At 43.1% G+C, this 17,393-nt stretch overlaps 1 protein-coding gene across 1 annotated transcript in view; it reads left to right on the forward strand.

Moving 5' to 3' along the window:
* Positions 1-12,898, forward strand: part of UBA2 (ubiquitin-like modifier activating enzyme 2) — a 45,214-nt gene extending 32,316 nt beyond the window's left edge. Inside the window, exons 11-15 of the mRNA XM_011948908.1 lie at positions 1,224-1,388; positions 2,923-3,019; positions 7,042-7,147; positions 9,878-10,014; positions 12,047-12,898. Of these exons, the coding sequence (XP_011804298.1) occupies positions 1,224-1,388; positions 2,923-3,019; positions 7,042-7,147; positions 9,878-10,014; positions 12,047-12,228 (687 nt within the window). The 3' untranslated portion in view covers positions 12,229-12,898. The remainder of the gene's footprint in view (positions 1-1,223; positions 1,389-2,922; positions 3,020-7,041; positions 7,148-9,877; positions 10,015-12,046) is intronic.
* Positions 12,899-17,393: the final 4,495 nt, after the last annotated feature.

The raw sequence follows: 17,393 nt of genomic DNA on the forward strand, positions 1-17,393 counted from the left end.
ATATGTAAAATTAGCCGGGCATGGTGGCGCAAGTTTGTAATCCCAGCTCCGGGAGGCTGAGGCAGGAGAATCACTTTAACTCAGGAGGCGGAAGTTGCAGTGAGCCGAGATTGCACCATTGCACTCCAGCCTGGGCAACAAGAGTGAAACTCTGTCTCAAAAAAAAAAAGAAAAAGAAAAAATAGTAATATATCTGGATTTCATTTGTTTACATTTGTAAATGAATTCCAGCATGGATTAATGTTAGCCCAGGTATTAATCGTGGTAGCAATTGCTTTTATTATTGTCAGTTTCCCTTAGCACACTTACCTTCCCAGTGAAGCCCAAAATCAAACAAATCTTTCTGCCTCTGTAGCCTGCTTGGCCTGGGCAGTTTGCTTCTAGCCCTTCCACCTACCAGTATTCATTGTAGGAGAAGCTATTTTACAGAGGAGGGCTTCAGTGTCTCTTGAGGGATTTAGTTCTGTATGCTCAGAGTACTCCTTTAGAATTCATTCGTCTTAGCAGACTTAACACTACATTGTAGTCACAAGATAAAGGTTCGTGTCTCAACTTCTTGTCTTCTGACATTTGTTGTTTGTGTTGGATCTTGCTAGTGTTTTCCAAACTTTAATAGTAGCAGGAACTTGGAGCTTTTCTTAATTTCAATCTAATTTTTATATTTGCCTTGGTTCTTAATTTTTTTTGTTTAGTATTAGAGGAATGGTAAATAGGTATATATACTGCCAGAAATACATTATTTTTTTCCCTCATTATATAAATGTTATCATCAGAAAATTTGGGAAGGCAGTGATGTTGATTCTAGACATCTGTGAAAGGCATTATTGTTAACTGGAGAAATGAATGTGTTGGTCTTGTCATGAGATTACTTGGTTGATAAGAATAGCCTCAGGGAGGGACACCAGCAGCTGATACAATGAAGGCACCACAGATGAGCATGCCTCTGCCCTTACTCTTGCTAAATTAGGTCGCAGAAGAACACGGAGTATTATATAATACAAGGAGATGTCTTTTCAGCAAGGCTAGCAAGCCTAGCCTTTAGCTGATTAGAAAAGAAGGTTGAAAAACCAGACTCCTAAAAAGCTCATGATTTTCCTGATCCATTTTGCCGTCTGGAAGGGAATTTTTAAGTCATTTTTTATTGAATATCTGGTAAACGCAATTTTAGATTGTATGGTGTATAAAATTATAGCACACGTTTCTGATTTCTGCCTGTTATTTCTTCTCCAAAGATTTTTTTGAATAAACAACCAAACCCAAGAAAGAAGCTTCTTGTGCCTTGTGCACTGGATCCTCCCAACCCCAATTGTTACGTATGTGCCAGCAAGCCAGAGGTGACTGTGCGGCTGAATGTCCATAAAGTGACTGTTCTCACCTTACAAGACAAGGTCAGTGCAAGGCCTGGGTCTCTTTTCCTTTTGCTTTTACAGTATTACTGTGATAACAAGCAGACACTAGCTAGTGACTCTGAAAAGGTCCGACTGCAGAGATGTGTTGCTGTGATTTCCTGGGTTATTTTGCCTTTTGGATACCTGCAGGCTTTTCTGTCTGTGGTTCCAGAATAAGTGCCTCACATCCCAGAACGGAGTGGGAGTATTTGACTGGAATCTACAGCACAGTGTTGGCACAGTATCACTGCAAGCAGAGGACTTCTTTGCTCTTTGCTTCCCAGACAGTGGGTAAATTCTGTGTTTTTTGACAAATAACAGGTATCCTTGAATGGTCCTCACTGTCGCAGTGAGCAGATAAGTATTTGCAAAGTTTGCATTTCCAGTAGAGCAAAGCCCAAGTTACCAGCTTTGTATTAAAGGGTATAAGTAATTTGCAGAGTTTTGGGTTCTCTGCATGTTGGACAGTGCCCACTCCCAGCAAATTAGGGGGCTTTTGTTATTTCTGAGGTCTGAGTTGAGGCTTGGTGGTGGTACACACTTACCTAATATGACCTGATTCTGGTGTGGTAAGTTAGTCCCTGAGGACGTAGAGCATTTGCACACCTGGATTCACCTCTGGAGCTGAAGTGAGGGAAGAAATGGGGATTTAGGACATGGTCTGGTCCTTAAGTTCCTGTTAAATTGGCTGTATTTGTGTATTGGGGAGGTTTTCTTTTTTTATGACCCAAAAGTGTCACTTTCCACTTTGAGATCACTTCCTGTTGTCCTCTGGTTGTGACCATCATAATGCTATATATTTACATGCCTCTTGAGAGAGGAGGAAGCGGCCCTTCTCAAATAGCAGTGCTGCCTGATAGGGAATGGCCTTTCTTCCAGAAACTGGTTATGCAGGACGGATTGATTTGAGCTTATGTTTTGGTCAGGGAAGTGGCAGGTACAACAGAGGGTGGTTGCCCCAGTTTCTTTTCTAGAAAATAATTATCTTTGGTATCTCCTGATTCTTGAGCTTAAAGGTAATTCCTCTATTTGTAGGATACTTAGACCTATAGAGAGTTCCTCCTTTTTTCCTTCTTTTTTAGGAGCTGGTAGGATTTAACAGAATATTATCACTTCTCTAAATGCATGGAACGGGGAGGCTTATCTGAGAGTCAAGTTAACGAGAAATGATTCCATCTATCAAACCCCTGCCATTACAGGGTTGGCACAGAGACTGAAATGAAATATGTCAAGTGTTTGTAGCTCACTACCTAATCTGCAGGGAAAGACAAAGTAGCAATAGCCAGCCAGGAGTTCCTAGTCCCCTGTTGGGAGGAAGTTGGATCTGATCTGCATCCGTGGTCAGATGTGGGGATGGAACTCAGGTGAATCGTCACGGCTTTCCTGCTTGCTCTAAGGGATCTTGAAGAGTGACTTGGCCTGTTTCCAATAAATCGAAGGGGAAAGTAAGAGCCTTTATAGAAGTCTAGGATTTCTTATGATCTTTAATTACCTACGTTAATATTTTGAATCCTTTTTTTTTTTTTTTTTGTAGATAGTGAAAGAAAAATTTGCTATGGTAGCACCAGATGTCCAAATTGAAGATGGGAAAGGAACAATCCTAATATCTTCCGAAGAGGGAGAGACGGAAGGTATCATACATTGCATTTATTCACTCTTCTCATTGAGGAGACTGCTTAAAGGAAAGAGTGCACATTAGTTGATTCATTTACTGTATATGATACTCAATATTACAGAGAGTGGCAGTGTTTGGTCATGGAGGTGCTCTTTCAAGGTGACATTGCTGGGGGTCATCACACTTCCATGTTTGGGAGCTCCATGTCAGACATTTTCAGTGACTGCAGTGTTCTTGTGCACTTCCAAGGAACCTCCTTGCTGGTATCATGGATCCTGGGAGCTAACCTTGTGATGAGAAGACTGTTCTGTCTGTCAAATCACAGTGGGGAGGGTTCTAAGGCATTTGGAGATTTTTCTCCAAGAGTGGGCAAGCCTTGGTAGCCTGTTCCTTCTATATAGCAGAAAGATTATTGAAATTCAGTGCCCAGTTTTGGCTTTCTGATCTTTCCTTTCAAAAGTTCAAGCAGGTCATCCCTTTTGCTGATGTATTTGCTATTCAAGGTACAATATATTTGATTCTGTTGAAGCTTTCATAGTAAAGAATTGCATCGTAGTTATTCCTCCTTCAGACTGTACTCGTTGATCCCATACCTCCTCGGTCACTTTTGCAGCTCATTTGTTGAGTTGCTGTTCTCATTTTTCCATGTCCCAGTTTTTGCCAGTGTACTGTTATTTTCAAAGGTTCTAGGCCCTGTGTTTTCCCTGTATATTGAGTTAATTCATACCTATTTGTCCATTGGTCATTTATTCATACTTTGGGATCTAGATGTTAAGGCTTCTTTAAATGCAGGTTTAGCATCAGGGTTCTTCTTGGTTGTAGTTGCTTGTTGAGAAATTGTTTGGCCTATTAGGTCATGTGTAATTGGAGGCCATGTTTTGGCTGTGTGGTGCTCTATTTTAGGAGTCTACTTGAGTATTCAAGCCTCATTCTAGCCAGCTGACTTTTTAAAAAATGTCTGTTTGTGATTATATGCTGTCCCTTAGTTGTAGCCAGCACTTTCAAATGCTAGCTTAAAAATGGAAACTGGGCCAGGCGTGGTGGCTCAAGCCTGTAATCCCAGCACTTTGGGAGGCCGAGACGGGCGGATCACGAGGTCAGGAGATCGAGACCATCCTGGCTAACACGGTGAAACCCCATCTCTACTAAAAAATACAAAAAACTAGCCGGGCAAGGTGGCGGGCGCCTGTAGTCCCAGCTACTCAGGAGGCTGAGGCAGGAGAATGGTGTAAACCCGGGAGGTGGAGCTTGCAGTGAACTGAGATCCGGCCACTGCACTCCAGCCTGGGCGACAGAGTGAGACTCCGTCTCAAAAAAAAAAAATGGAAACTGGTCAGGAATCTCAGTGGCTTCAGTGTGACCGTTCTGTACAGAAATACATGTGGTTTGGAGGGTGAGACAGCACTTATCAGAATGTGTGTGGAGTCCTGTATGACAGGCATCGTTTTGGGTATTCATAAGTCAAGGATGAATAAGACAACAGACCTTGGCTTGAAGTGCCTTGCAGCCTGGAAGGAGAAGGGAGGTTGTCAACAGCTGAATTCAGCATAGTCCAAGGAAAACTGTAGAAAGAGTGTGTACACAGTACAAATCTAAGGAAAGTACTCCGCTTTGTGAAAGGGAGGGGGAGTAATAGGACAGGGAGGGCACTTGGGTCATTTTTTGAAGAAATAGTAGGGACTCACTGGACGAAGAAGAGAGCATTTAGACAGCATGAACACCTGTCTGCAAAGGTGTGAGCTTGTGAAACAACCTAAACTGCCTTGGGAGTGGCCCATTATTTGGTTTCACTGGAAGCTGGGGTGCTGAGGGGTTGGCAGCAGTGATGAGGTTGGAGTCTTTCTTGTCATACGTGCACTGTGTGTCTTCCTCCTCTTCCTTGACCCCTACCCTCCAGAGGAAGGGGCAATATTTCACTGCCACCTGCCACCAGGGTTTAAACAGGGGAGTAGCAGGGAGCTAGTTAGGGAGGAGGGGATTGAGGGATTTTTACTAAGGCAGAGGCAGGTAATAGATTTGAGATTCGCAAAGTCAGAACTTGCAGCCCAGTTGAGGAATAGCCTTACAATGTTAGCAGTGTTGTTAGATCAGCACAAGACTTCACAGGTGATGCTAAATCACCAAAATAAGAACCCATATTAATTGGTTTTCCTTTTGAATGTGATGGTTCCAAGAGGTTTGCAGTCAGTGGAGATGTGTGAAAGGGCTTGCTTGGAGGTGGAAATCTGGGTAAGAATGCCAAGGGCATTCCTGGTAGATAAAAATGGTAAAGCAAGCAACAGATCTGGAAAAGAACTAGGAGAAACCGTTCGTATGTTCTGGGTGTCAGTGTAGGGAAAGCCTTTCTAAGTGTTTTCCTTATAAACGATGAAATAAATGTTAAAAAAAAAACCAGACAAAAAAGAAGGGGATTGAAAATTGAGGTTATATAGAAAATTGGGCTTGGTGCGGTGGCTTACACCTCTAATCCTAGTACTTTGAGGGGCTGAAGCGGACAGATCACTTGAGGCCAGGAGCTTGAGACCAGCCTGGCCAACATGGCAAAACCTCATCTCTTGTAAAAATGCAAAAATTAGGCCGGGCGTTGTGGCTGTAATCCCAGCACTTTGGGAGACCGAGGTGGGTGGGTCACCTGAGATCAGGAGTTTGAGACCAGCTTGGCCAATATCGCAAAACCCCGTCTCTACTAACAATACAAAAATTAGCCAGGCATGGTGGTGGGTGCGTGTAATCCCAGCTACTCGGGAGGCTAAGGTGGGAGAATCGCTTGAACCTGGGAGGTGGAGGTTGCAGTGAGCCAAGATGGTGCCACTGCACTCCAGCTTGGGCAACAGAGCGAGACTCTGTCTCAAAAAAAAAAAAAAATTAGGCCGGGCGCGGTGGCTCAAGCCTGTAATCCCAGCACTTTGGGAGGCCGAGACGGGCGGATCACGAGGTCAGGAGATCGAGACCATCCTGGCTAACATGGTGAAACCCCGTCTCTACTAAAAAATACAAAAAACTAGCCAGGCGCGGTAGCGGGCGCCTGTAGTCCCAGCTACTCGGGAGGCTGAGGCAGGAGAATGGCGCAAACCAGGGAGGCGGAGCTTGCAGTGAGCTGAGATCCGGCCACTGCACTCCGGTCTGGGGGATGGAGCGAGACTCCGCCTCAAAAAAAAAAAAAAAAAAATTAGCTAGGCATGGTGGTGCACACCTTGTAGTCCCCAGCTACTCTGGAGGCCGAGGTAGGAAGACCTCTCAAGCCTGGGATGCACTCCAGCTTGCGTAACACAGTGAGACCCTGTCTTAAAAAAAAAAATTGATTTGAATGGGGAAAAGTTTTCAGAATTTCTCAGTCTAGTCCCCTTGAAGTAGTTTCGGTAGTTAAGTGTTTTAAGACTGAATTCCCAGTATTTTAATGTTTTAGGGTGCTAGGGCCTCCATAACAAATACCACAGCCCAGGTGGCTTAAACAATACATTCTCACAGTTCTGGAGGCTGGAAGACCAAGATGAAGATGCTGGCAGGTTTGGTTTATTTTAAAGCCTCTCTCCTTTGCTTGCAGATAGCTGCCTTTCTGTTGTGTCACATAGCCTTTCCTCTAGGGGTGCACATCCCTGATGTCTCTGTCCAAATTTCGGGATTGATTAACTGATTGGAGACAGAGTCTTAAAAAAAAAATTTTGTTGCTCTGTTGCCCAGCAGGCTGGAGTGCAGTGGTGCAATCACTACAACTCTTGGGCTTCAGGAATCAATCCTGCTTTTGCCTCCCAAAGTGCTGAGATTATAGATGTGAGCCACTGTGCCTGCCTTCCTCCTTCTATAAGGACAGATTACAGCCCACCCTACTGGCCCCATTTAAATTTAATCATTCCTTTAAAAAGTCCTATCTCCAAATACAATCACATCATCTGTACTAGGGATTAGGGTTTCAAGCTTTGGATTTTGGTGGACGGGACACAATTCAGCCCCATAACAGAGGTTTAGCTTTTTAAAAAATGAACCTGACTGCTCTATGAAGATGTAACTGAAGTATCTAAATTATTTCACATTTCCTAGCTAATAATCACAAGAAGTTGTCAGAATTTGGAATTAGAAATGGCAGCCGGCTTCAAGCAGATGACTTCCTCCAGGACTATACTTTATTGATCAACATCCTTCATAGGTAAGAGCTACTAATATTTTAATTGTAAGAAATTATTTGAATATATAAACTTTAGAGGAAGTGGAAGAAAAGTGTTTTCTTATCCTTAAACCCTGCTGTTCATTTGAAACTGTATCGTATATTTGGTCGAGTTGGTCACTGAGTTCCGTGATGTTTGACCAACAGAAAAATTTGGGGATTCAGAAATTGGCAGGGTGTGGTGGCTCACGCCTGTAATCCCAGCACTTTGGTAGGCTGAGGCAGGTGGATCACCTGAGGTCAGGAGTTCGAGGCCAGCATGGTGAAACCCCATCTCTGCTAAAAATGCAAAAATTAACCAGGCATAGTGGCAGGCACCTGTAGTCCCAGCTACTTGGGAGGCTAAGGTAGGAGAATCCCTCGAACCCCGGGAGGTGGAGGTTGCCGTGAACTGGGATTATGCCATTGCACTCCAACCTGGGCAACAGAGTGAGACTCCAACTTAAAAAAAAAAACAAACCCAGAAATAAAAGAAATAAGCAAAAAATGTTTAAGAGTAACTGTCATCAGTGGTGGCTGATCAGGAAGAGAGCTAGAGTCCAGGTGTTTGAACAGTTTAAACAGAGGCGAATTCATTATAGTAATTAAACTGGAATAAAATTATTAATTGTTTTTCAAGGTTCTCTAGAAAAAAGAAATATTTCTGCCATAAAACAAATCATTTCGTTTGTGATTTTGTGACAATAGCAGAAGAATATTCGGAATTGTCTGCACTGGCCGGGCACGGTGGCTCACACCTGTAATCCCAATACTTTGGGAGGTCAAGGTGGGCGGGTCACCTGAGGTCAGGAGTTTGAGACCAGCCTGCCCAAAGGCTGGTGGTGGCACACGCCTGTAATCCCAAAAACTTAGGAGGCTGAGGCAGAAGAATCACTTGAACCTGGGAGGCAGAGGTTGCAGTGAGCCAAGATTGTGCCATTGCACTCCAGGCTGGGTGACAAGAGCAAAACTCCATCTCAGAAAAAAAAAAAAAGAATTGTACAGATTCCTGAGTCTATAGCACAGTTAAGATACACATGATATCTTACCATGTCTGCTTATATATTCATGTGTTGACCAGGTTGCATTTTTGTTCATGCTCATTGACGTGGTGGAACTGCACCTGACTTGGGGTTTTTGGGTAGCATCTAACAAACAAAGGGTTTAGTGGTGCTGCCACCTGCGTCCAGTTATTTTGTCAGTATTTTCATGAGTATACAAACATGCATAGTGTTTGTGTGGCTATTTGGCGAGAACTGCATTTCATACTTTGTTTATAAAAAGCATAAAATGACAGGAAGGGGCCAGGTGTGATGGCTCATGTCTGTGATCCCAGCACTTTGGGAGGCTGAAGTGGTGGATCACGAGGTCAGGAGTTTGAGACCATCCTGAACAACATGGTGAAACCCCGTCTCTACTAAAAATACAAAAATTAGCTGGGTGTGGTGGCGTGTGCCTGTAATCCTAGCTACTCAGGAGGCTGAGGCAGGAGAATCGTTTGAACCTGGGAGCCGAGGTTGCAGCAAGCCAAGATTGCGCCATTGCACTCCAGCCTGGGCAATAGAGCGAGACTCCGTCTCCAAAAAAAAAAAAAAATGACAGGAAGGACTGAATGAGAGTTATTAGTAAGTAGTGTATTTCACAGTTATATAATGGAATCAAAGTGGTCCTGCTTCAGTTGGACACTAGTTAGATGTAAGTGGCATGCTTGTTTTCAGTTGTGAAAGAAAAGACAGTGGAAGGACATGTACAATAAAGTGGAAATACCACATGGTATCTAAAAGAGGAGGTATAATTAGGGTTTTTAATCATATTTTTTAGCTCTCTGGGAACAGAACCCCACCCCTTAAAACATGTATGTCTTTTGTTTGACTTACATGTTTTTGATGTTTTTGGGAGTTCATGTACAGAAGCATGATGTAGCTTGTAAAGATGGGGGGACCCAGAAATCATGTAGTTCTGCCCATAAAACACCACATTACTATAGTTAAGATCATATTGTAGGCCAGGCGTGGCACCTCACACCTGTAATCCCAGCACTTTGGGAGTCTGAGGCGGATCGTGGGCTCAGGGGTTCAAGACCAGCCTAGCCAATATGGTGAAACCCTGTCTCTACTAAAAATACAAAAAAAATTAGCCGGGCATGGTGGCATGCCTATCGTCCCAGCTGCTCGGGAGGCTGAGGCAGAAGAATAGCTTGAACCTGGGAGGCAGAGGTTGCAGTGAGCCAAGATCACGCTACTGCACTCCATAGTGGCTGAAGAAATAATGTCTAAGAGTTACTACTTGAGGCCACTGAGTTTTGGACTCAGTTTTCTGCTTTGGCAATAAAAGTTAATTTACTGTTTTAAAGAAACAAAAAACCAAAACCTTGCCCTGATTTGAAAGTACATGTAGATTATCACAGAAATTTGTTGTGTACCATCTTTTTTATTGTAAGTTTAGCTCTTTGAAAATTAGAATCCAAGGTGGGTATGGTTGGCTCACGCCTGTAATCCCAGCACTTTAGGAAACCAAGGTGGGAGGATGGCTTGAGCCCAGGATTTCAAGACCAGCCTGGGCAACATTACGAGACCCTATCTCTATTTTTTTTTTAATAAAAATTAAAAAAAAAAGTTAGAATCCACATATTTGGTGTGTATATAGTGTATGCTTTGAGGAACAACAGGATTTCTCTGATGCTCCTTTGCTTTGTAAATAGTCATAGCAGTGACCTGTGTGATTCTCCTACAGTGAAGACCTAGGAAAGGATGTTGAATTTGAGGTTGTTGGTGATGCCCTGGAAAAAGTGGGACCCAAACAAGCTGAAGATGCTGCCAAAAGCATAACCAATGGCAGTGATGATGGAGCTCAGCCCTCTACCTCCACAGGTAAGTATGGCCCCAGCCAGCAGGTTGTTAAACACCCACCAAGCAAGAGTAAAAGCAAACTGATTGTTTAGGAACATTGACCATAAATCCATAAAACTACTAGAGTTGTGTATTGGTTTGGTATTGATTGTTGTAATGGAGCTCTGAATTTATGAACCATGAAGACATTTAAGGGCTGGGTGTGGTGGCTCACACCTGTAATCCTAGCGCTTTGAGAGGCCAAGATGGGGGTATTACTTGAGGCCAGGAGTTGGAGAACAGCCTGGGCAACACAGTGAGACCCTCGTCTGTACAAAAAAAAAAAAAAAAAATTAGCCAGGCATGGTAGCGCGTACCTGTAGTCTCAGCTACTCAGGAGGCTAAAGTGGTTCACTTGAACCCAGGAGTTCAACACTGCAGTGAGCCGTGATCGCACCACTGCACTCCAGACTGGGCAACAGCAAGACCATGTCTCCAAAAAAAATAAATAAATAAAAAAGTCACTTAAGGCGGGGCACAGTGGCTTATGCCTGTAATCCCAACACTTTGGGAGGCCAAGGCAGGCAGATTGCCTGAGCCCAGGAGTTCGACACCAACCTGGGCAACACGGTGAAACCCCATCTGTACTAAAAATACAAAAAATTAGCCAGGCATGGCAGCATACTCTTGTAGCCCCAGCTACTCGGGAGGCTGAGGCAGGAGAATCACTGGAACCCGGGAGGCGGAGGTTGCAGTGAGCTGGGATTGCGCCACTGCACTCCGGCCTGGTTTACAGAGTGAGACTCCATCTCAAAACAAACAGTCATTTAAGACTGGGGGAAATTCTTACGGAAATTTCTTACAGAAAATAGGAACACTTTGTTATTTTTTGTTGATTGATTTTTACAGTTTGAAATGATAGTTTACTAGTGCGCAGTCAGCCTATATAGTAGCAGGTTGGGGTTTTGTATGCTTGTTTTATTTAGGAGCAATAAATCCATGCATCTGACTATTTTGAGTGAACAGGTGCTTGGTAAGTATGGAATTTGGGCATGTTAGAGTTTCCTCGTCACCATTATGCCTTGGGTATAGTCCTTTCCCCTGGATTTCCAGTGCTGGTGCTTGGTATTTTTCCAAATAACTGATTCTTTACTGTGTTCTGATTTGAATATTTACTCCTCTCCCTCTCTTCCTTTAGTTAGGAAACTAAAGGTTACCAAATTTTTACTTGTTTTCATTTCTTTGACCCTGTCTGTGGCATTCTTTGGAATATGTTTACTCTTGGCTCTAATGTTCTCTTGAGATTTTTGGAGATGAACATTCAGATTATGGCCTGGGTCACTGGTTCATAACCTGTTTTTTTTCCCCTCACTGAAATTAGAAAGGTCCATCATCCTCCTTTGAGGAAGAGACTATATGGTAGATTTTCCAGAATCATAATTTGAAATGTACATTTATTGATCCTCTACTGTGGGTAGGTTTCCAGGGTTACAGCCATGAGTAAGGTAGGTATTCTGCCTTTGATTTTGTTGGACGAGGAGATAAAACCACCTTTAGTATCATTTCTGCATTGGGGATGGTTCCTGGCTTCATCCTCTGCTACTGTGTAAGCTTGGGAAGTCATTCACTGAGTTTCCTTTCCTGGAAAGCGGATAATCATGTGATCTTCTTTATAGGGTTGTGATGATTAAATGAGTTGTCATATGCACAGTGCTCAGAACAGTTCCTGGCACATTGTAAGTGCTGTATTGTTGTTACCACTACTACCATTATTAGAATATGTTCCCTCTGCTCTTCTATTGGAGAAGGTAGAGGTAGAATCAAGGATGTGTAATGAGTCCTTTGAGTTACATAATGCTTGTCACAATTTTTTGTTTTGATTAGAAAATAAATAGGTGCTTATTATATAAAAGATTTAAAACAGTATGGAAATACATAATGTGTAAAGTGAAAATGCAGCCATTCTTAAGTTTGGTGTATATTAGAAGAGTCAGCTTTCAATTATAGAAAATACTGGTGAGCACAAGTAACTCCCACGCTTTTACCCATTTTTTTTCCTTTTTTCTGAAATAAGCTCAAGAGCAAGATGACGTTCTCATAGTTGATTCGGATGAAGAAGATTCTTCAAATAATGCTGACGTCAGTGAAGAAGAGAGAAGCCGCAAGAGGAAATTAGATGAGAAAGAGAATCTCAGTGCAAAGAGGTCACGTATAGAACAGAAGGAAGAGCTTGATGATGTCATAGCATTAGATTGAACAGAAATGCCTCTAAACAGAACCCTCTTACTGTTTAGTTTATCTGGGCAGAACCAGATTGTTACGTCCTTTGTTCCAAAGGGAAAAAATTGACACCAGTGACTTGAAAATTATTCTGCTCCCTTTGAAAGCATTCATTTTGCTAGAACTGTTAGACACATTGCAGTATGCTGTATTGAAAGTAGGAATATAGTTTTAAAAACCCTTTGAACAAAGTGTATGCATAACCAGTCATGAGATAAAACAACACAATGCATGTTGCCTTTTTAATGTAAATACCCTTAGGTATCATTAATAGTTTCAAAATATTGTGGTTTAGTAAAGTTGATACCTGGTTATAAATATTATGCCTTTATTTTTGGCTAGAAGAAGAATTATTTTTAGCCTAGATCTAATCATTTTCATACTCTTAACTGATTGAAACAGATTCAAAGAAGTATCAAGTGCTATGCATTGAAACTTGTTTTTAAATGTTAAATGGCACTATGTATATTAATGTAAAACAATGTTAATTTACTCAAGTTTTCAGTTTGTACTGCCTGGTATGTCTGTGTAAGAAGCCAGTTTTTGTGTATTGTTACAGTTTCAGGTTATTTATATTCGATGTTTTGTAAAACTCAAATAACGACTATACTTATGGACCAAATAAATGGCATCTGCATTCTTGTTACACATGCCTGCACAGTTTCTGTTTCTGCTGCCTTATATCTACTGCAGGAATGCCAAATTCTTTCCATTAAAAAAAGAACTCGGCCGGGCACAGTGGCTCACGCTTGTAATCCCAGCACTTTGGAAGGCTGAGGCAGGTGGATCACCTGAGGTCAGTAGTTCAAGACCAACCTGGCCAACATGGTGAAACCCCATCTCTACTTTAAAAAAAATTAGCCGGGTATAGTGGCAGGCACCTGTAATTCCAGCTACTCAGGAGGCTGAGGCAGGAGAATTGCTTGGACCTGGGAGGCAGAGGTTACAGTGAACCAAGATTGTGCCATTGCACTCCAGCCTGGGCAATGAGCGAAACTCCATCTCAAAAAAGGTTCAGATCACTGTTTGTCATAGATGAGCACTTTCTTTTCTTTTTTCTTGGAGACTTCATAGGTAGGAAGAGTACTTTCTAAAATAAAGCTCTTCCTGCATGTGGTGGTGGTGCACATAGGTGTTCCAGCTACTCAGGAGGCTGAGGCAGGAGGATGGCTTGAGCACAGAAGTTCAAGGCCAGCCTGGGTAACATACCAAGAGCCTGTCTCCAAAAAATAAGTAAATAAAAGAAAGCTGCTAATGGCAGTGGGTGTATTTTTTTTTTTTTTTTTTTGAGACAGAGTCTCCCTCTGTGGCCCAGGCTGGAGTGTAGTGGCGCAGTCTCGGCTCACTACAAGCTCCGCCTCCCAGGTTCATGCCATTCTCCTGCCTCAGCCTCCTGAGTAGCTGGGACTACAGGTGCCCGTCACCATGCCCAGCTAATTTTTTTGTATTTTTAGTAGAGATGGGGTTTCACCATGTTAGCCAGGATGGTCTCCATCTCCTGACCTTGTGATCCTCCCGCCTTGGCCTCCCAAAGTGTTGGGATTACAGGTGTGAGCCACCGCGCCCGGCCTCGGCTGTGGGTTTTTTGTTTGTTTTTGATATGAAGCCTCTCACTTTGCCTGGCTGGAGTGCAGTGACGCAATCCCGGCTCACTGCAACCTCTTCCTCCCGGTTTCATCCTCTGCCTCCCCCGTAGCTGGGATTACAGGCTCCCACCACCATGCTCAGCTAATTTTTTTGTATTTTTAGTAGAGATGGGGTTTCACTATGTTGGCCAGGCTGGTCTCGAACTCCTGAACTCGTGATCTGCCTGCCTCAGCCTCCCAAAGTGCTGGGATTACGGGCGTGAGCCACTGTGCCTGGCCTAATGGCAGTATTTTTTAAATTTGGATTGTCGGCAGTTGGCCTGTGTTGAGAAAGTATGTGACTTTTTCCCAAGCCTGGTAAGTTGGAGCCTTGGATTTGAGATGCCGGAGAGGGAGTCCTTACTCCTTTCTGCAGTGTTTGTCTGTGTTGTCCCCTAGTTTACCAAAGTCCATTTTGAATGTATCATCCCCAACCCAACTCCAGCCTACAGATAGTGCCAGACTGGCAGTAGGTAGAGTAGCACTGTCTTTCTGGTCCTGGACCTCAGAGGGCTTTGCCTCTTAGGGTACTCGTATCACTCAGAGATATGCCTTGGGTTTTCAGAGAACAGAAACCCATTAAGCTGTTTCCCCTATTGTATTCATCTGCGCTTTGTGTTTCTGGCAATATTTCTTTTATATTTCAACTAAATTTTAAATTTCTAATTCATATATTGTTCTACTTTGTGTAATTCTTACTGTACCATTCAGCTTATTAACCATTACTCCTTGTTTTCCACCATTTGTAAATTCAGCATGTAATCAGAGCTTTCAGAAAAGCCATGTTGAACACGGTGTGGTGGCTCATACCCATAAGCCTAGCACTTTGAGAGGCTGAGGCAGGAGGATTGCTTGAGCCCGGGAGTTTGTGGAGACAGCCTAGCAATGTGGCAAAACCTCATCTCTACAAAAAATACAAAATTTAGCTGAGTGTGGTGGCATTTGCCTATGGCCCCAGCTACTCAGGAGGCTGATGGAGGAGGATCACTTGAGCCTGGAAGGCGGGTTTTGCAGTGAGCCAAGATTGTGCCACTGTACTTCAGCCTGGGTGACAGAATGAGACCCTGTCTCTGAAAAGAAAAAAGAAAAATAATATTGACTAAGACTCAGCCTTCTGGAGCTCCAGAGTGGAGTGACTTCACCTGTGAGCTTCACCTGCCTTTAGGTTTTTAGAAGGTGTTTAAATTTTCCTCCAGAAAATAATTTGAAACTTAACAGCACTATGTAATATAAAATGAAATATCTTAGGATGCCATCTCACTTTTGAAACTTTTTATTCTGAAAAGCTCTCTAGAAATTAGCATTTTGAAATTCTGTCCATTCTTTACACATCATCCTGCCTGCCTTTATTTTTGCAATGGTGCTGTCACAGGTCACTGCAGCCTTGACCTCCTGGGTTCAAGCAGTTCTCCCGCCGCAGCCTCTTAAGTCCCTGGAACTACAGGAGCTCACCACCATGCACAGCTAATTTTTAAAACTATTTTTGTGGAGACAGGGTCTCATGTTGCCCAGCTTGTCTCCAACTCCTGGCCTCAAGTGATCCTCCCACCTTGGCTTTGCCAAGTACTGGGATTACAGGCCCTGAGCCGCATGCCCTGTCCCCACCCTGCCTTGTAGACACAATTATCAACAATGTGTTTCTGGTATTTTGTGTATGTTCTTTTGTTCTTTCCCATTTGAATGTATAGTACATGATGATACGTGCCAGTTAGTTCTGCGGAGGTGTTTCTAATCTGGCAGACCAGTGGTTTTCATCTTTGCATTAACTATTACTACCTTTTTCAGCAGGTTTGTTAGGAAGACAGGTCTGACTACTAGTTGCAGGGATCCAGTACAACTAGACAGTGAACCAAAGCCTATCCAAGCTTCTCCCAGTTTCCTAGAGGGTGGAGACACTTCAGATCTTGTATTGTATTCATGGTTTTTCCATGTAAATTGTCTCACCAGCTGGGAGTAGGGCTTGCAAAGGGAATTTCCTCAACAGCTTCTTTTCACCTCCAGCCTGAAATACGGTGTTGACAAACCATCTTCCAGCCTCACTGGGAACAGTGTGGTGACAAGATTACCTGGGGAATCCATTGTCCTAAAGACTACTGGCTACTCAGCATGAGCCATGAGAGGTTCCAACATTTTAACATAGAGCCCAACCCATTAATAAGGTAACTGATCAGGCAAAGATCGTTGGATGCCAAAACCTTTCAGGCAAAAGGCTGCTGAGGAACAGAATTTTAGCACAATGCTCAAATGTTGCTTCACAGGTCACTTGCAAAAGGAAAACATTAGTCTTTATTTATTTTAGAGACAGGGTCTTGCTGTATCTCACAGGCCGGAGTGCAGTGATGTGATCACAGTTCCCTGCAGCCTCGACTTCTCAGGCTCAAGTGATCTTCCCACCTCACCCGCCCCCCCCCCCCCAGTGGCTGAGACTACCAGTGTGAGCCACCATGCCTGGCTAATTTGGAAAACACCAATCTTCACAATGGACAGATCTGACTGCTGCCAGTATAATCAAGTGATCAAACCTAGTATCACTTATGGGGTAGCTTGATGTTACTGTGCTTCCTAAGATGATATCAAGAACACAGCAATATCTCACCAAGAAATTGTTGACTGGAATCTAACCAAGCATCTAGACCTCCAGCTGACAGGAAATGGAGAGGGGGTAGAGGAACAAGTTAACATTCAGAAACAATCAGGTGAGCAGAATATGTGTAATATTCCACAACTGCCAGGGCTGTTCGGTAAGTCATTGTCATTTCAAAGAAGGAGTAGGTATTCTGGGTTAAAAGGCATTTAAGAGAGGACCCAATACAATGTATGAATCATTTTTTTTGCATCCTAGTTCAACAAAATAAATGATTATAACAATTCTTGTGACAATTGGAAATTTGAAAACGGAATGAATATAGGTAATATAGAATTGTTTTCTTCAGTACGATAATGTGACTGTAATTATGTTCTTCTTTTTAGTGTATTATGGGCAAAGCTTCAATACTAGCAACTTTTTTTTTTTGAGGTGGACTCGCTCTGGTGCCCAGTCTGGAGTAGAGTGGTATAATCATAGCTCAGTGCAGCCTCAAACTCCTGGGCTCATGCGATCTTCCTCTCAGCCTCCCACGTAGCTGGGACTGCAGGTGTTATGCCACCACACCTGGCTAATTTTTTCAATTTGTTGTAGAGGGGGTTTTGCTGTGTTGCCCAGGCTGGTCTCAAAAGTCCTGGTGGGCTCAAGCGATCTTCCCTCTTGGCCTCCCCCAAAGTGCTGGGATTACAGTTGAGAGCCACTGCACCTGGCTCAAACTATATGGAGAGGAAAACAGCAAAATTAACATTTAGTGAACCTAGGTACTGTGTGTGTGTGTGTGTGTGTGTGTGTGTGTGTGTGTGTGTGTTTCATTGTACCATTCAGCTTTGAAAACTTTCATAATAAAAGTGAATATATACATACACACACAAATACATATATACATACACAGTCTATTTTCCTTTTGTGCTTGTTTGACTTTTCCAAGTTTT

This window comes from Colobus angolensis, unplaced genomic scaffold (genome assembly GCF_000951035.1).
Source record: "Colobus angolensis palliatus isolate OR3802 unplaced genomic scaffold, Cang.pa_1.0 Scaffold107, whole genome shotgun sequence".
In the NCBI taxonomy this organism is placed as follows: domain Eukaryota; kingdom Metazoa; phylum Chordata; class Mammalia; order Primates; family Cercopithecidae; genus Colobus; species Colobus angolensis.